Below are 17,272 nucleotides of genomic sequence, written 5' to 3'. Positions count from 1 at the left end.
ATGATTTCAGCCTCTTATTCCTGCCAGGTGCAGTGGAGCACTGCACGTGAGCTGTGAAGGGTTTGATGGAGAGCCTGGCTCGCTAGGCACTGCTAGGAGCTGCACGGGGCAGGAAGATGCAGGGCAGGACCAAGCACAAGGCAAAGAAACTGCAGCTTGAACGAATACTTTTTACCTGGCAATAAAAAGTTACACCCCACCTCATTCATTTTGTTACTTTATTGAAAGTGGCAGATCCCTTTCAATGCTTTTAAAAACTAAAACCATTGTTGTTTCGAATACTGGACAAAGTCTGTGGGGATTGTTTCCTTTAAAAATTTTACTCATTACACTGCAGTGCATGTGAGTAATAACACAAGGTACCTTACTGACACAACTTGCTACTGTCATGAACAGCAATTTTAAAGCAGCAGGAGCCCTTTCTGCTAGACTGCAGCCTCTGCCTTCAACTCAGTAACTTTTGTGTCTATACATTAACAGCTCCTCCTCCTCCTCCTGAGGGAAAGATGGGTTTGTTGTGTTCCTCGTAAGGCCAGGCTCCAAGGCTGCTCACCTGGAGAAACACAGCCCTGCAGCAGCTCCAACGCAATGAAGCAGCAGCACCTTTTCTCTAGCAGATGAGATCACAGTGTGTGCTGAGCCCGTATTTATCCACCAGAGAGGAACAGGAAAGGACTGACACAAGCTAAAGTGAACACCGCACGTGGGGATGGGGAAACGTATGCTCCTCTGGAGCTCCTTTTAGCCCAGCACTTACCATCTGCAGCTCTGAATCAAAGTACCAAAAATCAAGCCTTACCACTAACACTCTGCCTATCTATCTCTCCTTTAAAAAACGCTGAACAGCCGCAGCTTTTGTTCTCAGTGGCTTTGGGGTGAGCCACATCATTCACACAAACACTCAGAAAGATCTGGGTATCTAAGGTCTTGCTGACTTAATGGGAATATCTTTACAATTAGTGAGCAGATTGCTAAGCAACCGGCTATCAGAAGTTATTATCCTAAGTCTATTTTTCTAGACCTTGACAGTATAGATTATATCAACCTCAATTAAAAAGTAGCTTTATAAACTAGTACTATACAGGAAGCAAAGCTCATTGGGATGGCCCTGCCAGCACACCTTTAAGCAGGCACCGCAGCCGTGGACGTTTCAGTCTCTGCCAGCAACCACCACCCCAGCCTGACAGATAGAGCAGAGCCCTGGCTCCAGCCAGTTTCCAGCCCAGGCAGAAAGAAGAGTCAAAAGGTTCATTTAAGAAGATGGAGAAAGAGGCTGAGAGTGGTTTTGGAAACTCCCACCCACAGCACACGGATGCCTCTGCTGCCAGCCATCCCACCTTCATCTTTCTGCAGAGGACAGGCATCCTGTCCCAGGAGCTGCTGCGCAGTGCCGACCTGCCCTCGGAAGAACTGAAGCCCTCAGTGTTGGCCATGGGCTGCTGTGTTCCCTCTCCTCTCCCTTCTTTTTAATCCTTCTGCAAGGTTTGGGCACATGCAGCTGTCCACGGAGCTCAGAGGTGAGGCCTGCCCAAAGCTGAGTACCAAACCTTCAGCTGCAGAAAGCACCAGGGAAGGAAACCCCAGCAGCTCCCATGCCAAACGTAACCACTGGCCCCTCCCAGCCTCTGGAGACCCAAGGCAAGTTCTGCTGTTGCCTGCATCACATGAACCAACGCCTAATGCAAAATGATGTCCCAGAGCCAAAAAAGAAGCAGTCAGCAAACCCATCCTCCCATGGAACAAGCTAGGGAAGAGCAGCAGCAGCCTACTTACTTTACTTTGCCTGCTGCTAGAGTCAAAAGCTTTCTTTACTAGCGTGTGAAGGAGCTGAAAGAACCCTTCAGAATATCCAAGGAGCTGTTCTAACTTTCCCAGAGGCTGTAGTGCACGTAGAGCTTGCAAACATACCTGCACTCACACATTACAGCTCACAAACACTTCTGTAGGAAGGGTGGGAGGCTGAACCCATCAGGCTGGCCTTTGAAACACACACAGCTGAATAGAGGGGAGCCTTCCCCTTCTCCAGCAGGCAGCCATTTACCAGTGGGATTCAAACCAAGCCAAAATGGATACATCCATAGGGAAACAATTAAAAACCGCGTTGATTACATTGTAAAAACAATTAGACCACCCATCTTGGGTTCTGTAAAAGGTCTAAATTGTACTTGCATTGCAAACCTCACCCTGGGTCATCATGGAAACACGTGTAATATGGAGGCTCTGAAATGTCCTGGAGTCCGTAACACAATGTTATATCCAACAGCAGACAGTGGTCTGGATTAGAGATGTAGTTCTTATGAAGCTGGAAAAAATCCTTCCTCCTCTCAGAACAGCAGCAGGGAATGTTTGCATCAGCGGGCAGAGGTCAGGTGGTTCCGACTGTGTGAAAACCTTCAAGAAAGAACAGGGAGGAACAGGTCACTGCTGCCACATGACACCCTCACCTGCAGGAAGCACACACAGCCCAACCAGCCCTGTGGGCAGAAGTGAGGCTGCCTCTGTTTAACCTCTATCCATTGTCTACATAAAGCTGTCAGTCTTGAAAGGAAGCCCCAGCACTTGAGGAACACAGCCAAGAATTGCAGGGGCTGGAAGGGATCTCTGGGGATCATCCAGTGCAGGCTCCCTGCAGCAGGGTGCACAGGTAGGCGGCCTGGCAGGTATTGCATATTTCCAGAGGAGGACACTCCACCCCCCCTCTGTGAAGCCTGTTCCAGTGACTTCAGAGATTCCACCTGAGCCTAACAAGAAGTTCTGAGCACCATCGTTGTACAGCAGAAATAAACCAGGGGCCCTGAGGCTTTACAAGCCTTCAAAGAAGTGTCAGTTTCATGCTTATATTGACAATTAGAGGCTGCTCGCAGTGAGTGATACCAGAGTAGCTGACGCTCAGTCATCCAAGGTGCATTTATGAGTATCCCCCCTACTCAGCTGGGGGTTAAAACCTTTGAGAGCATCACGAGGACAGATCCTGTAACCCCTGTGCAGCAGTCAGAGTGCTCTCTCCTGCTGTGATTGTTAGACGTTGTCTGTATGAACAAACCCCACAGCATATTTGCTTGAAAGCCGTAATGACTTGGTAACAAGGCCTTAAAGAGGGCCAGTGTTTTCAGTCCTTCATGTTTAAGGCTATCTATTTTTCCCCACTTGACAGCATCCTATTGCCTCTGATGCCCGGACTGCTCAGCACCACACCTGAATGCAGCTGCAGAGCATAACAGCAGTGCAGTTGGCTGCCAGCCCTGCCCCACTGGCACCCACCTTTGCCCTGAGGGCCCTCACTCACCTCTGTACCCGCTCCACCATGTGTGCTATCAGTTTGTCAGAGATGCCAGGGCAGGACTCCTCCGCCAAGCTGAAGGCATTCTCCAGCTCCTCCATAGCTCCCACGTTGCCTCCGGTCTGCTTGTGCTTATCTTTAAGCTGCAACCCAGAAATAGCATGTTAGCTCCTTAGCTCACTGCAGGGAGCACCTGTCAAGCAGTGCAGACATCAAGTTCCTTCCCCTTGTAGGAAGACACCAGGAGGGTGCAGGAGGGGACCCACGTCTTTCAAAATGGCCTTTTTGTAGGTCAGGAAGATGAGAATGCAAAGTCTGGAATTTAGGCTTTCCTCCAGGTAATAACAGCAATTGAATTCCTTACAAGACAGGCTGTGGTGTGCTGCTAAACATCCTGTATGATACTAGTGCTGGATCAATAGCTCTGAAAAAACACTGATGTATCTGAACTGGTACAATCTCTTTGCTGCTGAGGACAGCCTAACACCCAGACACACACCAAAGGCTTCTGGACAGGCAGGGTTGTAAACACTACAGGATCTGGATTAGTCATCACTTCAACAGCTCCAGAAAAGAGCTTTCCGCAGGAGAATGGGGGAACAAAGCCCACAGGAGGGCCAAGGTATGAAGCCTCTGCTTGCATTTAGCATTTTTAGCCCTCTCTCAGTGGACCTTAGCAAGTGCAAGTCTCCTTGTGCATAATCCTAGCTGTTGATTTGAAATGGCTGTGCCTTCATCATTCAGTTACATCACAGAAACCTCAAGACGTTGCTGATGCTGAGCCCAAAGCAGTCTGCCACTGGAAATGCACCATCACATTCTCTAAGTTTCCCACCATTCCCATGTAAGCAGCTCATGCTGCAGCTCATTCCCTGGCACACCAGGATGCAGTGTGCTGTGCAAAAATCAGCCCCTTTTGTGGAACAAGAAGTACCTGCCAGCTAACCCCTGTCCAGCTCAATTAGGCTCCCATTAGGCTATGCCAATTAAGGAGCTTTACATAAGCCCCACCGCTCTTTGCCTGCAGTTGCAGTATCAGCCCTCCTGACTGCTGGAGGTCACCTTTCCTCCCCGGGCCAGAAAGCAGGACACCACGAATGGTTGGACATCACCTGACCACAGACTGCTTGCCTTAGAGGCAGGAGGAGACACGGCTGTCCTGCAGGGAAGCTGCCCACCCAGCGCCGCGCTGTGACGCAGGGCTGCAGCCCTTCAGCTTGATGTGCGTGGGCTGCGTTACATCGGTGCTGCAGAGCAGCTTTCTGAAGGTTAGCAGGGGGCAGAGGGCTGTGCTACACTGCGCCATCCAGACTGGCTCTTATTCCAGCTTGGCCCAAATATTGAGCCTGTCCTCTCCTCCTCAGAAGGAGAAGCTGGGTTTCAGGGCTTGCAATTGCCCACACCCGTGCTGATGACCTGCTGTGGGTCACTTTCCATATTAACACCCAATAATAAAGATGCAGGCAACCATACAAAAGCTCATGAACACCATATCACTAGAAATTCTGTTCACAAAGCCCAGCTCCAGCCTTTTAATGGAAAGAGGTGATCACAACTTAGCAGATTTCAGAGGCATTATTGCAGCAGTGCAAAGCAAATGCTGTTGGTAGGAAGCCAGCACTGAGAAGAACAACATACACACCTGGCTGAGAAGCAGTTTTCAGGTCTTGGAGAAAAGCTTTTTTCCCACCTCCTGCTACTGTACACAGAAGCCAGGTTACTTCAGAGACAGCCCAGCACCTCCCCTGCTCCTGATTTTGCTGAGTGGGATCAGCAGGGCCAGCAGGGAAGTCTGACCCAAGGAAAGGAGGGGCAGCAAGTCTGGGGCAAAGGAGCCAAAGCAGAAATGGAAGGCCAAGACATCACCTCCCATCTGATATCAGCACAGTGGTGCTGCTAAGAAGCCCACAGGTGCACTCAGTGGTTTGAAGAGCTCACAGCTCTTCCCAGAAGGCTGCTAAACAAACGAGACTGAGAAATGGTCAGCAATATGCTGCATGAGAAGCAGCACCTTCTGCCTCATGTGTTGACCTCTGCAGTCAAACACAGTGGACTATGGAAAAGGCCAGTCAGCACAATCCATAGAATCATTAAGATTGAATCAGACATCTAAGATCTCCCAGTCTGTTAGTTCTCCGTTTCCTAAGCAGTGCTGTCTCAAGCACTGAATGCCCGCTTTCTGGAACAGCCTCTGCTTCTTGTCCTGAAGCAGTAAGCCCTCTTTCCACATAAACTCTTTTTCCAAGTCTACTGCAAAGTCCAGAGACCATCCTTGGGAAAGCAGAGCCCTGTGCTGGAACAGCATCAGGATATAGAAAAGAGCAAGTCCTCAGGAGCAGGGAAAGGCATCTGTGACTGGCAGCCCAAGAGAAGGCACACTGGATCCCAGCACACAGTGTCTGTATAAGGTACTTCTTACTAAGAACCCCCCATTTCTACTCTCCTGCTGGGAATAGCAGCTAAAGATCATTGCTAGTGGGCTCCATTATGATTATCCTCCTCTCTCCCTTAAAGCACTCACCTAAAAAGCCAATTACAAACATTATCCTGTCAGTAACTGTAGCTTTTACTGCACCTCCGCATCCTCACCCAGAACACAAGGCAAAGAAACAGTGAATTTTCAAACTCATTTTCTGTCCATCTGCGACAGGCCATGCAGTCAGTCACTCCTGAGCTTTGGTACCCTAGCAACAGAAGATGGCCCAATAGTTGGCAGAGCCAAGGTCCTACTCACCTCCCCAAAGACTGGGTGGACAAGTGTGGAGAGACACTGTGACCGTGGTTGTCTCTTGATGGGCTCAGAAGGCTAGAAAACAAGGAAAGAAGTTATAAGCACATGCAAAGGCTTCCTAAGCTCACAAGCTGCCAAGCCCTTTTTAATTTCACTGCACCTCAATGGCACCTCACCAGATGTCAGGAAAACCACAGCTTGTGTTACCCTGAGGACGTGGAGGAGAGCTCTGAGGCACTAGCCTTGATATTGGACTAAAGCAAATTTTAGACAGAACAGGCACGACTGGCAGCTTCACCAAGCCCCATGAGATTGCGTTAGCTTAGCCCACTTCTAAGGGAACAGATGGCAACCAGACCTTCTGGGAACCATGAAGTGCCATTCCTTTGTGCAGCTTGCTCAAGGAGTTGGGACGAATAGTTGGTGGGAATGTCCAGATTGGGCCCTGGTCTCCGTCCTCTGTGTCTCCATCACTGCCAAAGAAAAGGGGAGGTCAGGACAAAGCCTCAGCTCCACACATGGTTCTGTCTGTGCACTGTCGTAGTCACAAGCTCTCTCCCACACATTGATTCACAAACACAAATACATATGTAAGTATTGCCACAGTTATAAAGCCTGAGGCTCTCTGAAAGGAGATACATATGACTGAATGCACATAAAATACAGGTAACAAGAGCCCTGTTTCACTACATCAGATGTTTCTCATTACTGCTTTTGGTTCCTTGCACTCAGGAGGTGTAGAGGTTCCATAGATAAGACTAGACTAGAATAGCAGGCTCCAACGAAGCAGAAAGAGGCACAAGCCTGTTTCTTCAGGCAGCAAACAGATGCTCACATGTTTTCCTGGCTATGATAATGATCTCCAACCCAGGTGGGGAAAAGGACCTCGGTCGCTTGCACCTGGGCACGTGTGGCACAGAAGGGGCATCTTCCCCGTGCAGTGTGTACATACATGTCAGAATCACCAGAACTTGAATCTTCTCCATGGCCCTCTGACTTCCAGCGCTTGAATCTGTCAATCAGCTCCATTAGGAATGAGGTTTTCTTGGTGTAGCGTGTGATGAATTTGTGCTTTAGCAACTCTTTAGCTGTTGGCCTCTGGAATGAATAAGGAAAGCAAGCTGCATCTAACCTTCTCTGTACAATAAACATGCAAGTGTATCACCTTCAATTCTTGCCAGGCTGCAAGCTCAGAACTACTTTTTCTTCAGTAGAGAGCAAGTACTGCCCTACAGGGGTATTACAGGTCCTACACCCAAAGGCAGAAATGGAGAGCAGTACTCACAAATCTAGGATCCTTATTGAGGCAGGCTTCCACAAACTCCTTGAAGGGCTTGCTGTGGTGACCTTCAAGTGTTGGAGGGTTATTTTTGGGGATCAGGAAGAGAACCCTCATAGGATGGAGGTCAGAATTTGGAGGCTCTCCCTTTGCTAATTCAATGGCTGTAATTCCAAGGGACCATATGTCTGCCTAAGAGAGGAGCAAAGAACAGTGACTACAGAGCAGCAAGGGGCAATTCTGCGACACGGAAGCATGCAACTTTGGCACAGCTGAAGGGCTCATCACATAAGATCACACAGGGTGCTTCACAACTAATAGACAAACTTCTACAGACCCTGAATGATAGGAAAGTACACTACCAGCAGCATTTCCCTGCATTAACCCTACCACCCCCTGCAGCAGCATCAAGCAATCCTTCTCCTGCTCTAGCTCACCTTGAAGTCATAAGCAGACTGTTTGATGACCTCTGGTGCCATCCAGAATGGAGTCCCCACAAAGGTGTTCCTCTTGATTTGTGTGTCTGTCAGTTGTCCAGCCACTCCAAAGTCAGCCAGTTTCACGTCTCCTTGTTCCGAAAGCAGCACATTGGCAGCTGTTCACACAAATAAGTGTTAAGTCCACAAGTTCCCAAGTCATCTGCAACCCACACAGAACTGACCAGTGGGAAGGGACATCCCACAACATCCCTCTTTGCCTCCATGTAAACCTCAGTTTGGATTCCCAGTGTCAGACTCATCCCTGTGTTCTGCTGGGTAACACAGAATACTTCTGTGGTGGTAATAAGGAGTAGATTTGAAGGGCCACACGATTACTAGATGTGATTCCTGGATGCACAGAGGTGAGAGGCACTTGGCCCAAGGTACCTCAAATGATCTTTACTTTTTTCCCCTCGCCCTTCAGCAGCATTCAGTACAGGTTAAACAGCAGCTCCCTGAAAGCAGCTCACTCATCCTGGCCTTGCTTCCCACTCACTCAGCTTAAGAAAGCAGCACTGCTCAGGCTCTGGAGGGAGGGTGGGCTGTAGGTTTGCAGAGCTAGCAGCTATAGAAACTTGCAATATCACGTAGACAACAAAATCCTTTCTGTGTCTCCCTGCATAAAGTTTCCTCATTCTCCTTGTTCACATGCCCTCCTGCAGAGGGTCAGGCAGTGTGCATCCAGCACTGCCATCCTGCTGTCCTTTGATGCTCTGCTCCTGATGTGAGGCTTCTCTATGGGAGGCAGGTGCCAGATCTCTCTGCCCTGCACAGGGCCAGAGGCCACAGCAATCAGGACAAGAGGACACATGCAGCCCTGACTTTCCTGGGCTATGAACCCTGCCTGCAGACACCACTGCAGTAAGTTTTTCACCATGATAACCAGCATGCATGTGCCTTGGCATCCATCAGAAAAGCAAATACCCAGACCTAACAGCCAGCTGATAGTGAAGCACACCATTCACTGACTCCTTTGCTTTAACACCCTGTGTCCATGCAAACTGCAAGTGTCAGAGAAGAGCTACAGATCCTTACTGTTGCACTACATCCTGAAGACAACAAAAACATGAGCTGCAATAAAATGAGAAGTACCAGATTCAGAAACAAGCAACCCTAAGAAACAGGCTTTGAAACCTCTCAGATTAGTTCTGCGTCATCCTTCTGAATTCATGTTTGGAATATCCCTTACAGCACAGACAGCTGAGCTCCCTGCTCTTACCTTTGATGTCCCTGTGGATCTTCCTCTCAGAGTGCAGGTAATCCAAGCCCTTTAGGATTTCCCTCAGGATAGTAGCTATATAAGTCTCTTCCAAGGGCCCTGGCTTTAGCTGAAAAAGTGCAGGAAGACAACTTAAAGGGTGAGTGATGCTTGCATTTTCAAGCCTCTCCCATTTGTTACTTGGAAACCTTTGTCAAGCAGATCATATTCAGCAGGAAGCACCAACTGCACACAGCCCAGTGCACATCTTGTTCTACAAGCAGAATGCCAGACTTTGCACCTGGTTACATGACATGGAAAATCTTTGAAGGCTTTTCTGTTAGTCTCTTAAAGGCTTCCCAGACAAACAGCAGGATGCTCATCTCTTGCTCTCACTTGGAAATACACTGGTGAACAAAACACCTTATCTGTTTCTCTTGTTCAAGCCTCTTTGCCAGCATGCAAGAGCTGAATTTCAGCCATTGCAACAGCAGTGAGAACTTGTGCCTTCTGGCTGTGGCGTGACAAGGTACCGTATCACAACTTTTCTCCTTTTAATCAGTTCTCTTCTAAACAAGCCCTGCCTTCTGCTGTTGATTACAGATCCCCCTACTGCACCCTTCCTCCAACTCAGTGCAGGCTCAGCAGTTTTCACTATATGACCTTAGTTCCTTCTGGAAGAACAGGCTTTATAGTCCCAAAGAGAAAAGCAGAATCCTGTGAAAGAATACAGCACAGCAGAACTTTTTTTTCATGTGTTTACTATGCATTAGTGTTCCCCTGAAGTCTGGGGCAGCTTGTTAGACATGATCAGTATTACTAACACCAGTATCCCAACTGTAGGCCAGCTCCCTGCCAAAGCCTGATGCCATGCAAGCACTGAACCACAAACTTCTGGCAAGCACAAGACTTCAGTTAGGTGAGCTATGGATTTATGTTGCTCAAGAACAACTTACTGCTGTCAAATTCATTTCACTGTTTTTTTCTACTGTAAAGCAACAGAACACCTTGGAGAACTGTGTTTCAACAGCTGAGCCCCATGCAAACGTTTCCTCTGTCCTGGATATGCATAACCAGCACATCCACCCTGCACTGCCTCCCCTTCAGGCACAGGGCTGTCAGAAAGATGTCACGCAGCAAGTCAGCATCTGCCTTGCAGGCATTTCACAAATCAAAGCTTCAGCCAAGATATGTCAGGGCCCAGAGCTTACCACATACTTACCAAATCCAAGGCTGAACCTCCTCCCAGGTACTCCATGATTATCCACAGCTTGGTGCCCTGCAAGTAACAGCACAGTCCAAGAGCAAAGACGGCTTAAGATCAGGCAGACAAGCAAAACATTTGAGGTGAACAGCCCTTGTGCACAACACAAGAAATGTTGCCTACCACAGCTCTCAGAGACAACAGAGGACCTGCTCCTGCCTCCAACATTTATTTATCTCCAGTTCTGCCTAAGCAAGCTTAGTACTGCTGCGGGCACCAGACTGCACAGCCCAGGGAGATAAGTATATTGTCTGGCTGGAGCCACTCAGCAGCACTCCAACAGATCTAGCACATCTTGCCAATGACAGGAGAGCTTTGCAGCCTTTGATTACATTAACAGAATTCCAGTTTGAAGGCTATGGTCAGCAAGGCACTTTCTTTCTCCCTAGAGAAGAGATTTCCAGACTGAGCTTCTGGTAGGAGATAAGCAGCTGGTCCACAAAACCACAGCTTTCATGGTGGTTTTGGCAGAATGCTGAGAAAGTGCATTATCACCTGTGAAAAATATGCAAGGAATAATTGGGATCCAAAGAGCTCAAGGATTGCTGTGCCATACAGCCAGCGTTACACATGCCTCCAGCAGCTGGCATCATCATTAGGAACTTCTATTGGGGGTTCCTGAACCTGTTCTCAGTAGGAACATCACCACCCCATTGCTCCACCACTCCTTCAAAGACTCAGACCCTGTTCTTTTCATTACTTCTTCAACCCTTCAGTACATCCTTCCCTGCTCCTGTTCCCTCGTAAGGTAGGGAGTGTGGTAAGAGTGCCCTGCTCTTGGGACCATACCAGGAACCTCATTTCCACATGCTCTGCAAGTGACTTAAAGACCAGCTGTATATGAAAACCACATATATGCAGTGGACAGAACCACTGCTGCTCCTGCTGCCACACTGACTCAACGCCCATGGCTTGGGCACCCGAGCAGTGCTGTTTACCATCAGCAGCTGTGGCTCCTGCAGAAGCCCAACCCAGTCTCCAAACTTCTGGCAAGAGAACTGCCTTGGCTTTGTCCTACCTTCAAGTAGGAGCCATAATAGCGGGTGATGTAGGGACTGTCACACTGGCTGAGCACTGTAATCTCTTGCTGAATGTCCTCAATTTCATCCTCAGCCTCCTCCAGATCAATAATCTTGATAGCAACCACTTCCTTGGTGCGGTTGTCGATCCCTTTATACACTTCACCAAACGATCCTTTGCCAATCCGCTCCAGCTTGGTGAACAGTTCCTCAGGATCCACCCTGGAGTGCTAAAAGGGGAGGGAGAGAAGGCAAAGGTCAGCAAGTCCCGCAGCAGCCCGCAGAGCACCATGCATACCAGATCTGTTTGCCTTGCATCTCCTATCTACACATCTGCTGTGTTGTTGAATTCACCTGAAGCCCACAGGCCCTGCATGGTCTCAGAAACGTTATCAAAGAACACGTCCAGGATAAGAGCTGAAGCAGACTTTTACATCTGCTTCTGCAGATCAGAGCTGGAGAGGAACAGGAGAGAGACCAGAAAGGAGAATGACAGCAGGATCCACTCCTAAGAAGGCAGCAGCTCCTTTGGGACAGGACTGATGTGGCATGCAGCTCAAGTGCAGGCACCAAACTGGGGCCAAACGAGCTTCATGAGCAAGGACTCGTCTATACCTGAATGAAAGGCAGGTGAGGTGTATCAGAACCCAATTTCATCTGAAGACTGGGATGAGAAAATAGGCACAGATCAGAGGCCGTCAGAAGTTCACAGAGACGTTTCCCTTCTCATGTTCAAACATTTGACTGATTTGAACGATTTTCACCTCCCCTACTTGTTTGGAGGGCAACATACCCCAGCAGTACAAACACCAATTCCCATCAGCTGCCTTTACTGCAGCCTGGTTTTCAGGCAGACCCAGCCCTGATGGAGCCTCGCATCTCTCAGGAGGTCAGCAGCACTCTGTGAGGCCTCTGCCCACCCCGCAGTACAAGGAGCCACATGGACACCCTGTCTGCACTTCTGGAACAGCCTCCTCCAGCTGGCACACTCAGGCACAAGAGTGAATAGCATTTTCCTTATTTGATAAGCATATCAACTGGGAAGCTACTGACATGACCATCAGAGAAATACTGACTCACAATGGCTGGGCTTCAAAGTTAACTCTTTGATAAGAATAAGCACAACAGAGGGAGGAAGAATCATCTGATGTTCTTTCATTCTGTTCAGCTGCAGACCAAGAGGGCCTGCTCTGCTTCATGCTATTAAAAGCCTCTTTGTGATTAATTTTTTTTGCCTTAAAAAAAGGTCTAGTTTAAACAAAAAGAAAAAAATCTGGCAAATGCAGCTTGACCTACAGGAAGCAGACAAGTGGTTACAGGGAGTTCTCCACACCCAGAACTTCTCAGTCTCACCTCACACGTCACCCAAAGGGACCACTCCCATGCAAGGACTTTGAGCTGGGCAGAGATTTTATCTGAGCACGAGGCAGTGGTGTTTTTGCAACTAGCACCAGGTTTAGCAGCATCCCTGGGTGCTCCTTACTGATTAACCAAGCAGTCATTACACGTTGTTTGCCTTCTGCACCCAGTACATTGCTGCAGGGAGTAAGCTTCACAGTCAGCTCACTCAACAATATTTCCACATGCATTCCAGTCCAAGATACAGATGGATAACCAAATATCCTTCTGCATCCATGGCTACACCCAAACAGGCTGTATTTGAACAAACGCATTGGGAACAGACTGGAGGGGATAGGCAGTGAGGAAATGAGATGGAGATACATAACAGAGTGGAGAGAGTGAAGGAAAGGAAGATCTGTGCTTGAGAAGTGTCAGAAACCAGCACAAGAACAACAGCTGTGGTGCAGGAGGAACAGCTTGACTACATGCAGTTCCCACCTGTTGGCCTCTTTAATAAGAAGGGGCAGCAAAGTGGCCCAGGCACTGCCTCACCCAGTCACCTGCTGCACAGGAGGAACATCATTCATCCCACCAGCCAGCCACCAAGGAGAGAAAGAGAACCATCTCTGAGCAGCACCTGGCTCAGCACACATTCTGCAGGGCAGCAAGACTGCAAAGAAACCTCCCTCTCCTCCTACCTGGATCATTTTTCCATGAGAAAACAAAGGACAAGGGATGAGCTACTGCTTCCCTTCTCAGCCTTGTGTGGCACATTGAGGAATTGGGGCTGAAACTCTTCAAGAATGGGACATCAAACAGCAGAGCACTGGCTGCTGCAGGCAGCTTCTGGGACAGCCAGCAGTTTGTGTTGCAGGCTCTGTCATCACAGCTTCCTGAACAAGCGTCTATACTTTGAGGTAGGTGTATCATGCTTTTTGAGGAACAAAGCAGCTCAGGGGTGGTAGAGAAGACAGACCATGACAAGCACAAGAAAACTTTGCCCAAGGAACTCAAGAAAGTAATACAACTCTGATATTTAGTTACCCTTCTGTATTTTTGACTGGAATGCACCTGGAAATCCTGTCGAGTGAGAAGAAGGAATGAGGCCAGAACTGTTCAATTGCAGGTGCTAGATTTACCTTGCTGTAGCTTGCACTTCAAAGCTGATCTGGAAATGCTTCAAAGCTCTTAGGTGACAGGGTGAGACTATGCCCTGTGCCACGCTGCAGCGGGATGTAGGGGAATAGAATAACACATTTTGTGTAACCTGACTTGCTCCTGCACCAGTAAATCTGTTCATGTGGAGCACTGCAATGAGGGGTCATAAAAAGCAGAATCTGTCCCTTTTCTAAATACCCACTGATCTCAGCACCAGTCTTTTTGTCAGAGAACTGCCCTGCAAAGCTACAAACTTTATTAGTAGAAATGCAAGAAGCCAGATGAAATAACTCACACCTGCACAGTCACAGATAACCCAAAGCACATCATTAGCACCTGTCAGCTTTGCAACTCTTGGCCAACTTGAGATCTTCCCATTTTCTTAGATACTCACAGACCCCACCAGGGCTGCAGAGCAGAGCTCTGGGTCACTGCCAGAAGAGCTGACTGCTCTCCTTGTTGTGCTGCAATGTATAAGCCTTCAAGGGATGAGCACTTCACTGCTCACCTTTTGTCTGACTGCTTGTGTTACATCACAGTTCTGGAGCAGAAGGCCTCGTGCTGTTTCTCCCCACTGAGTGCATTCAGACTAGAGATGGCTCAGAGTTGGGCAGCACACAGAGCACTATCTTGTTTGTACACACAGAAAGAAAACAAGTGTGAGAAGGATGAGGATGGTAATATGCCATCTGGGATCTCATCTCTTTGAAACTTCCCTGTCTGTGAAACGACAGCACAGTCAGCTGCTGAACCCGAGACAGTTTCCAGCTTCAGGAGTATAAGAGACAGATTCTCAACACTTTGAACCTCAAATATGAAACACATACATAATCTATTGTCTGAGACTCCCAACTTGCTTCACTGATAGCACTGTTTTGCTTCAAGGTAAGAAAGTATTAGCTAGAGAACTTGAGACTTTCTCAAGGTCACTTAAAGGAACAACAGAACTGGAAACAAGCTGGATTCGGAGCTTTAAAGACTGCAGTGCAAATACATAATCGAGAGGGTAGAGCTCCCAACAGAGGCCCACTGCACTGTGTGTACACAGCAAAGGTCAACCTAGAGAGGAGAGCACCCAGCTGGCCTGGGCAGGGAGGGAGCAGCACTGAGATAAAGCAGCTTAGGGATCTGCCTAAGGTAACCCAGCACATCAGCAACAGATAAGGAACCCGAGACAAGTCAAGACCCTGACATCCCAATCCAAGTCCTATAGTCTCTCTATTTTTACAGCACCTCCTCACCGATGCTTAAGACTTGGCTAGCAGAATATATGGGAACTGCTGAGTCCCAGCCTGAAGCACTGACTGAGCACCCGGGAAAGGAGCTGATCAGCCCTGGGAGCACAGGTGAAGGCAATTCAGCTGTGTGACTGGAACAGGTAGAGCCTGGCTGCACCTCTCTTAGACCTCATTTAAGGGCTGACTGCCATTAGGGAAGGATCTCTCTGGAGATTCCTCCTTGGTGAAGCTTTCCTCTGCAAACCAACAATCTTCTGATAAAAGTGAGCAATCTTCTGCCCTTCCTTTATAGCAGCTCTCTATTGTGCTGGTCCTTCCATCGTCACACCTTTGTTGTAATGCCTTTCCATTGTACTGATCTATACAATTACCACACAGAACTTTAAGCCAATTCTCACTGCTCTTCCAGGAAGCCCCAATTAAACAGAGTATGAGGTGCCACCAAGGATTCTAGAAGAGGCCCAAGGAAGTAACAGGTAACACACACTGCTTTCCTATTTGAGCTCTGGAGTTAGCACAGTATGACAATCTCTTAAGACAACTGACGTTTGCCTAATTTACAGATTAGATAACCAGAACTTTTAATAGTCTCTATTGTTGAACGCTGTCTACAAAAAAGCTTCAGAGCAACCACTCTGCACCAACAGAGCTCAGCTCCCTGCCTTGAGCAGACAGAATCCTTCCTTCTCTCATTTCTCTCCCTGTACTGTGACTCACTGAGGCACTAAATTTGCATTTAATTCCACCAGTGCTTTGAGGAAACAGTGTATGTGAAAGGCAGCATGCAAACCAAGATGCATTGCAAATCAATTTTAAACCAGAAGGGGTTTGGAGGAAGCATCATCTCAAACTGCAGAAGCTTTTAGTGCTGTAGTACTACACCTATAAGTGGAAAGGACTCTGGGCAGCCTGGTCTGGTGGTGGTTGGTGACCCTCCCTGTGGCAGGGGGTTTGAAAATAGGTGATCACTGTGGTCCTTTTCAACTCAGGCCATTCTGTGATTCTGTGAAAAGGCTCCAGAGAGACCTGAAGAAGGGCTGTAAGAAGGAAGGAGACAGACTTCACTTCAGCAGGGTCTGCTGTGATAGGACAAGGGGAACCGGTTTCAAACTAAAAGAGGAAAGACTCAAACTGGATATTGATCACAGAAGGAAGAAGTTTCTTACATTAAGAGCAGCGAAACATTGGCACAGGTTGCCCAGATTGGTGGTGCTGTCCCATCTCTGCAGACACCCGAGGTCAGGATGGATGGGGTCTGAGCACCTGATGGAGCTGTGGGTGTCCCTGCTCAGTGCAGAGGTTGGACCACATGCCTTTAAGGGGCTCTTCTGATTCTATGTAAAGAGGAACACCCAGATTTCTCCCCAGAGATCTGCACTCAGCGCTAACACCTGCCAACCACCAAACATACCCACAGCCAAGCTCAGAAGGATGATCCAAGCTGATACCGTTCACGTGCTTTTAGCCCCGAGTCACGACATCATCTCATGCCATCACGACAGCAGGACGTACTTACAGCCCCCGAGGGGTAGGACACCTCAGCGCTCAGCGTCACACGGGATTGCTGAGGCCGGAGAAACCCTTAGGATGCCGAAGCCGCAGCAGCACATCCATTGCTGTGACCCCGCGGCGCACCGAGCGTACAGAGCCCGCTCCGCAGGGTTTCGGCGCGGTGTGCCCAGGCCGCCTCAGCCGAAGGCCGGGGCGACAGCTGCCAGCGAACAAAGCGCGGCTCCGCGGGCTGCGAGCCGAGCCGCGACTGCCGGCGGCGGGCGGCCCTTACCTGGCTGGCGAAGTCCCTCAGGTGAGCCATGCCTGCGCGATCCTCGGGGCCGCGCGGGCGGCGCTCCTCGGCCGGCGCTCAGCTGCGGGAGACAACACAGCGGCTGTGCACGGACCCGTCTCGCCCGCGCGGCCCCGCCATCCCCGCTCCGCCCCCCCGGTCCCTCCGCGTCCCCCACCTACGGCCCTCGTCCCCCCGGCGGAGCGCTCTGCGGCGCCATGCCGGGACCCGGCGCGCGGAGCCGCCGCCCGCCCTGGGACACCGAGCTCGGCCGCGGCGCCGGGAGCGACGACGCGGCGCCGAGTGGAAGCGGGAGGGGAGGCCGCGCCGCGCCGCCTGCTGGGAGCTGTAGTTCCCGCCCCGCCCCGCGCCGCCCGGGTGCCGCCCGTACGGACCGCGTGTCCCGGCGAGCCGCGCGCGGGGCGGGAGGAGCAGCTGAGGGGAAGCGGAGGCGCGGACTACGGCTCCCGTGGCACTACGCGGTGCCGGCTGTGCGCTGCGG

At 49.7% G+C, this 17,272-nt stretch overlaps 1 protein-coding gene across 2 annotated transcripts; it reads right to left on the bottom strand.

Annotated features, from left to right (window-relative positions):
• Nucleotides 1-204: 204 nt before the first annotated feature.
• On the bottom strand, nucleotides 205-17,079 carry STK25 (serine/threonine kinase 25). 2 transcript variants are annotated; one of them, XM_048955239.1, is made up of 12 exons: nucleotides 16,949-17,079; nucleotides 16,771-16,852; nucleotides 11,250-11,480; nucleotides 10,190-10,246; nucleotides 8,989-9,097; nucleotides 7,728-7,885; nucleotides 7,297-7,482; nucleotides 6,964-7,109; nucleotides 6,370-6,484; nucleotides 6,015-6,086; nucleotides 3,287-3,423; nucleotides 205-2,391 (listed from the first exon to the last, which is right to left on the bottom strand). In XM_048955239.1, exons 2-12 carry the CDS (start codon nucleotides 16,798-16,800, stop codon nucleotides 2,352-2,354), a joined length of 1,281 nt encoding a protein of 426 aa, XP_048811196.1. In that variant the 5' UTR covers nucleotides 16,801-16,852; nucleotides 16,949-17,079; the 3' UTR covers nucleotides 205-2,351. The 2 variants fall into 2 exon arrangements, with proteins under 2 accessions (XP_048811196.1, XP_048811195.1); XM_048955238.1 differs by lacking the exon at nucleotides 16,949-17,079 and having other exon boundaries at nucleotides 16,771-16,869.
• Between the last annotated feature and the right edge of the window lie 193 nt (nucleotides 17,080-17,272).

Source organism: Lagopus muta, chromosome 9 (assembly GCF_023343835.1).
Source record: "Lagopus muta isolate bLagMut1 chromosome 9, bLagMut1 primary, whole genome shotgun sequence".
NCBI classification, from domain to species: domain Eukaryota; kingdom Metazoa; phylum Chordata; class Aves; order Galliformes; family Phasianidae; genus Lagopus; species Lagopus muta.
This window is presented reverse-complemented; position numbering and strand designations above follow the sequence as displayed.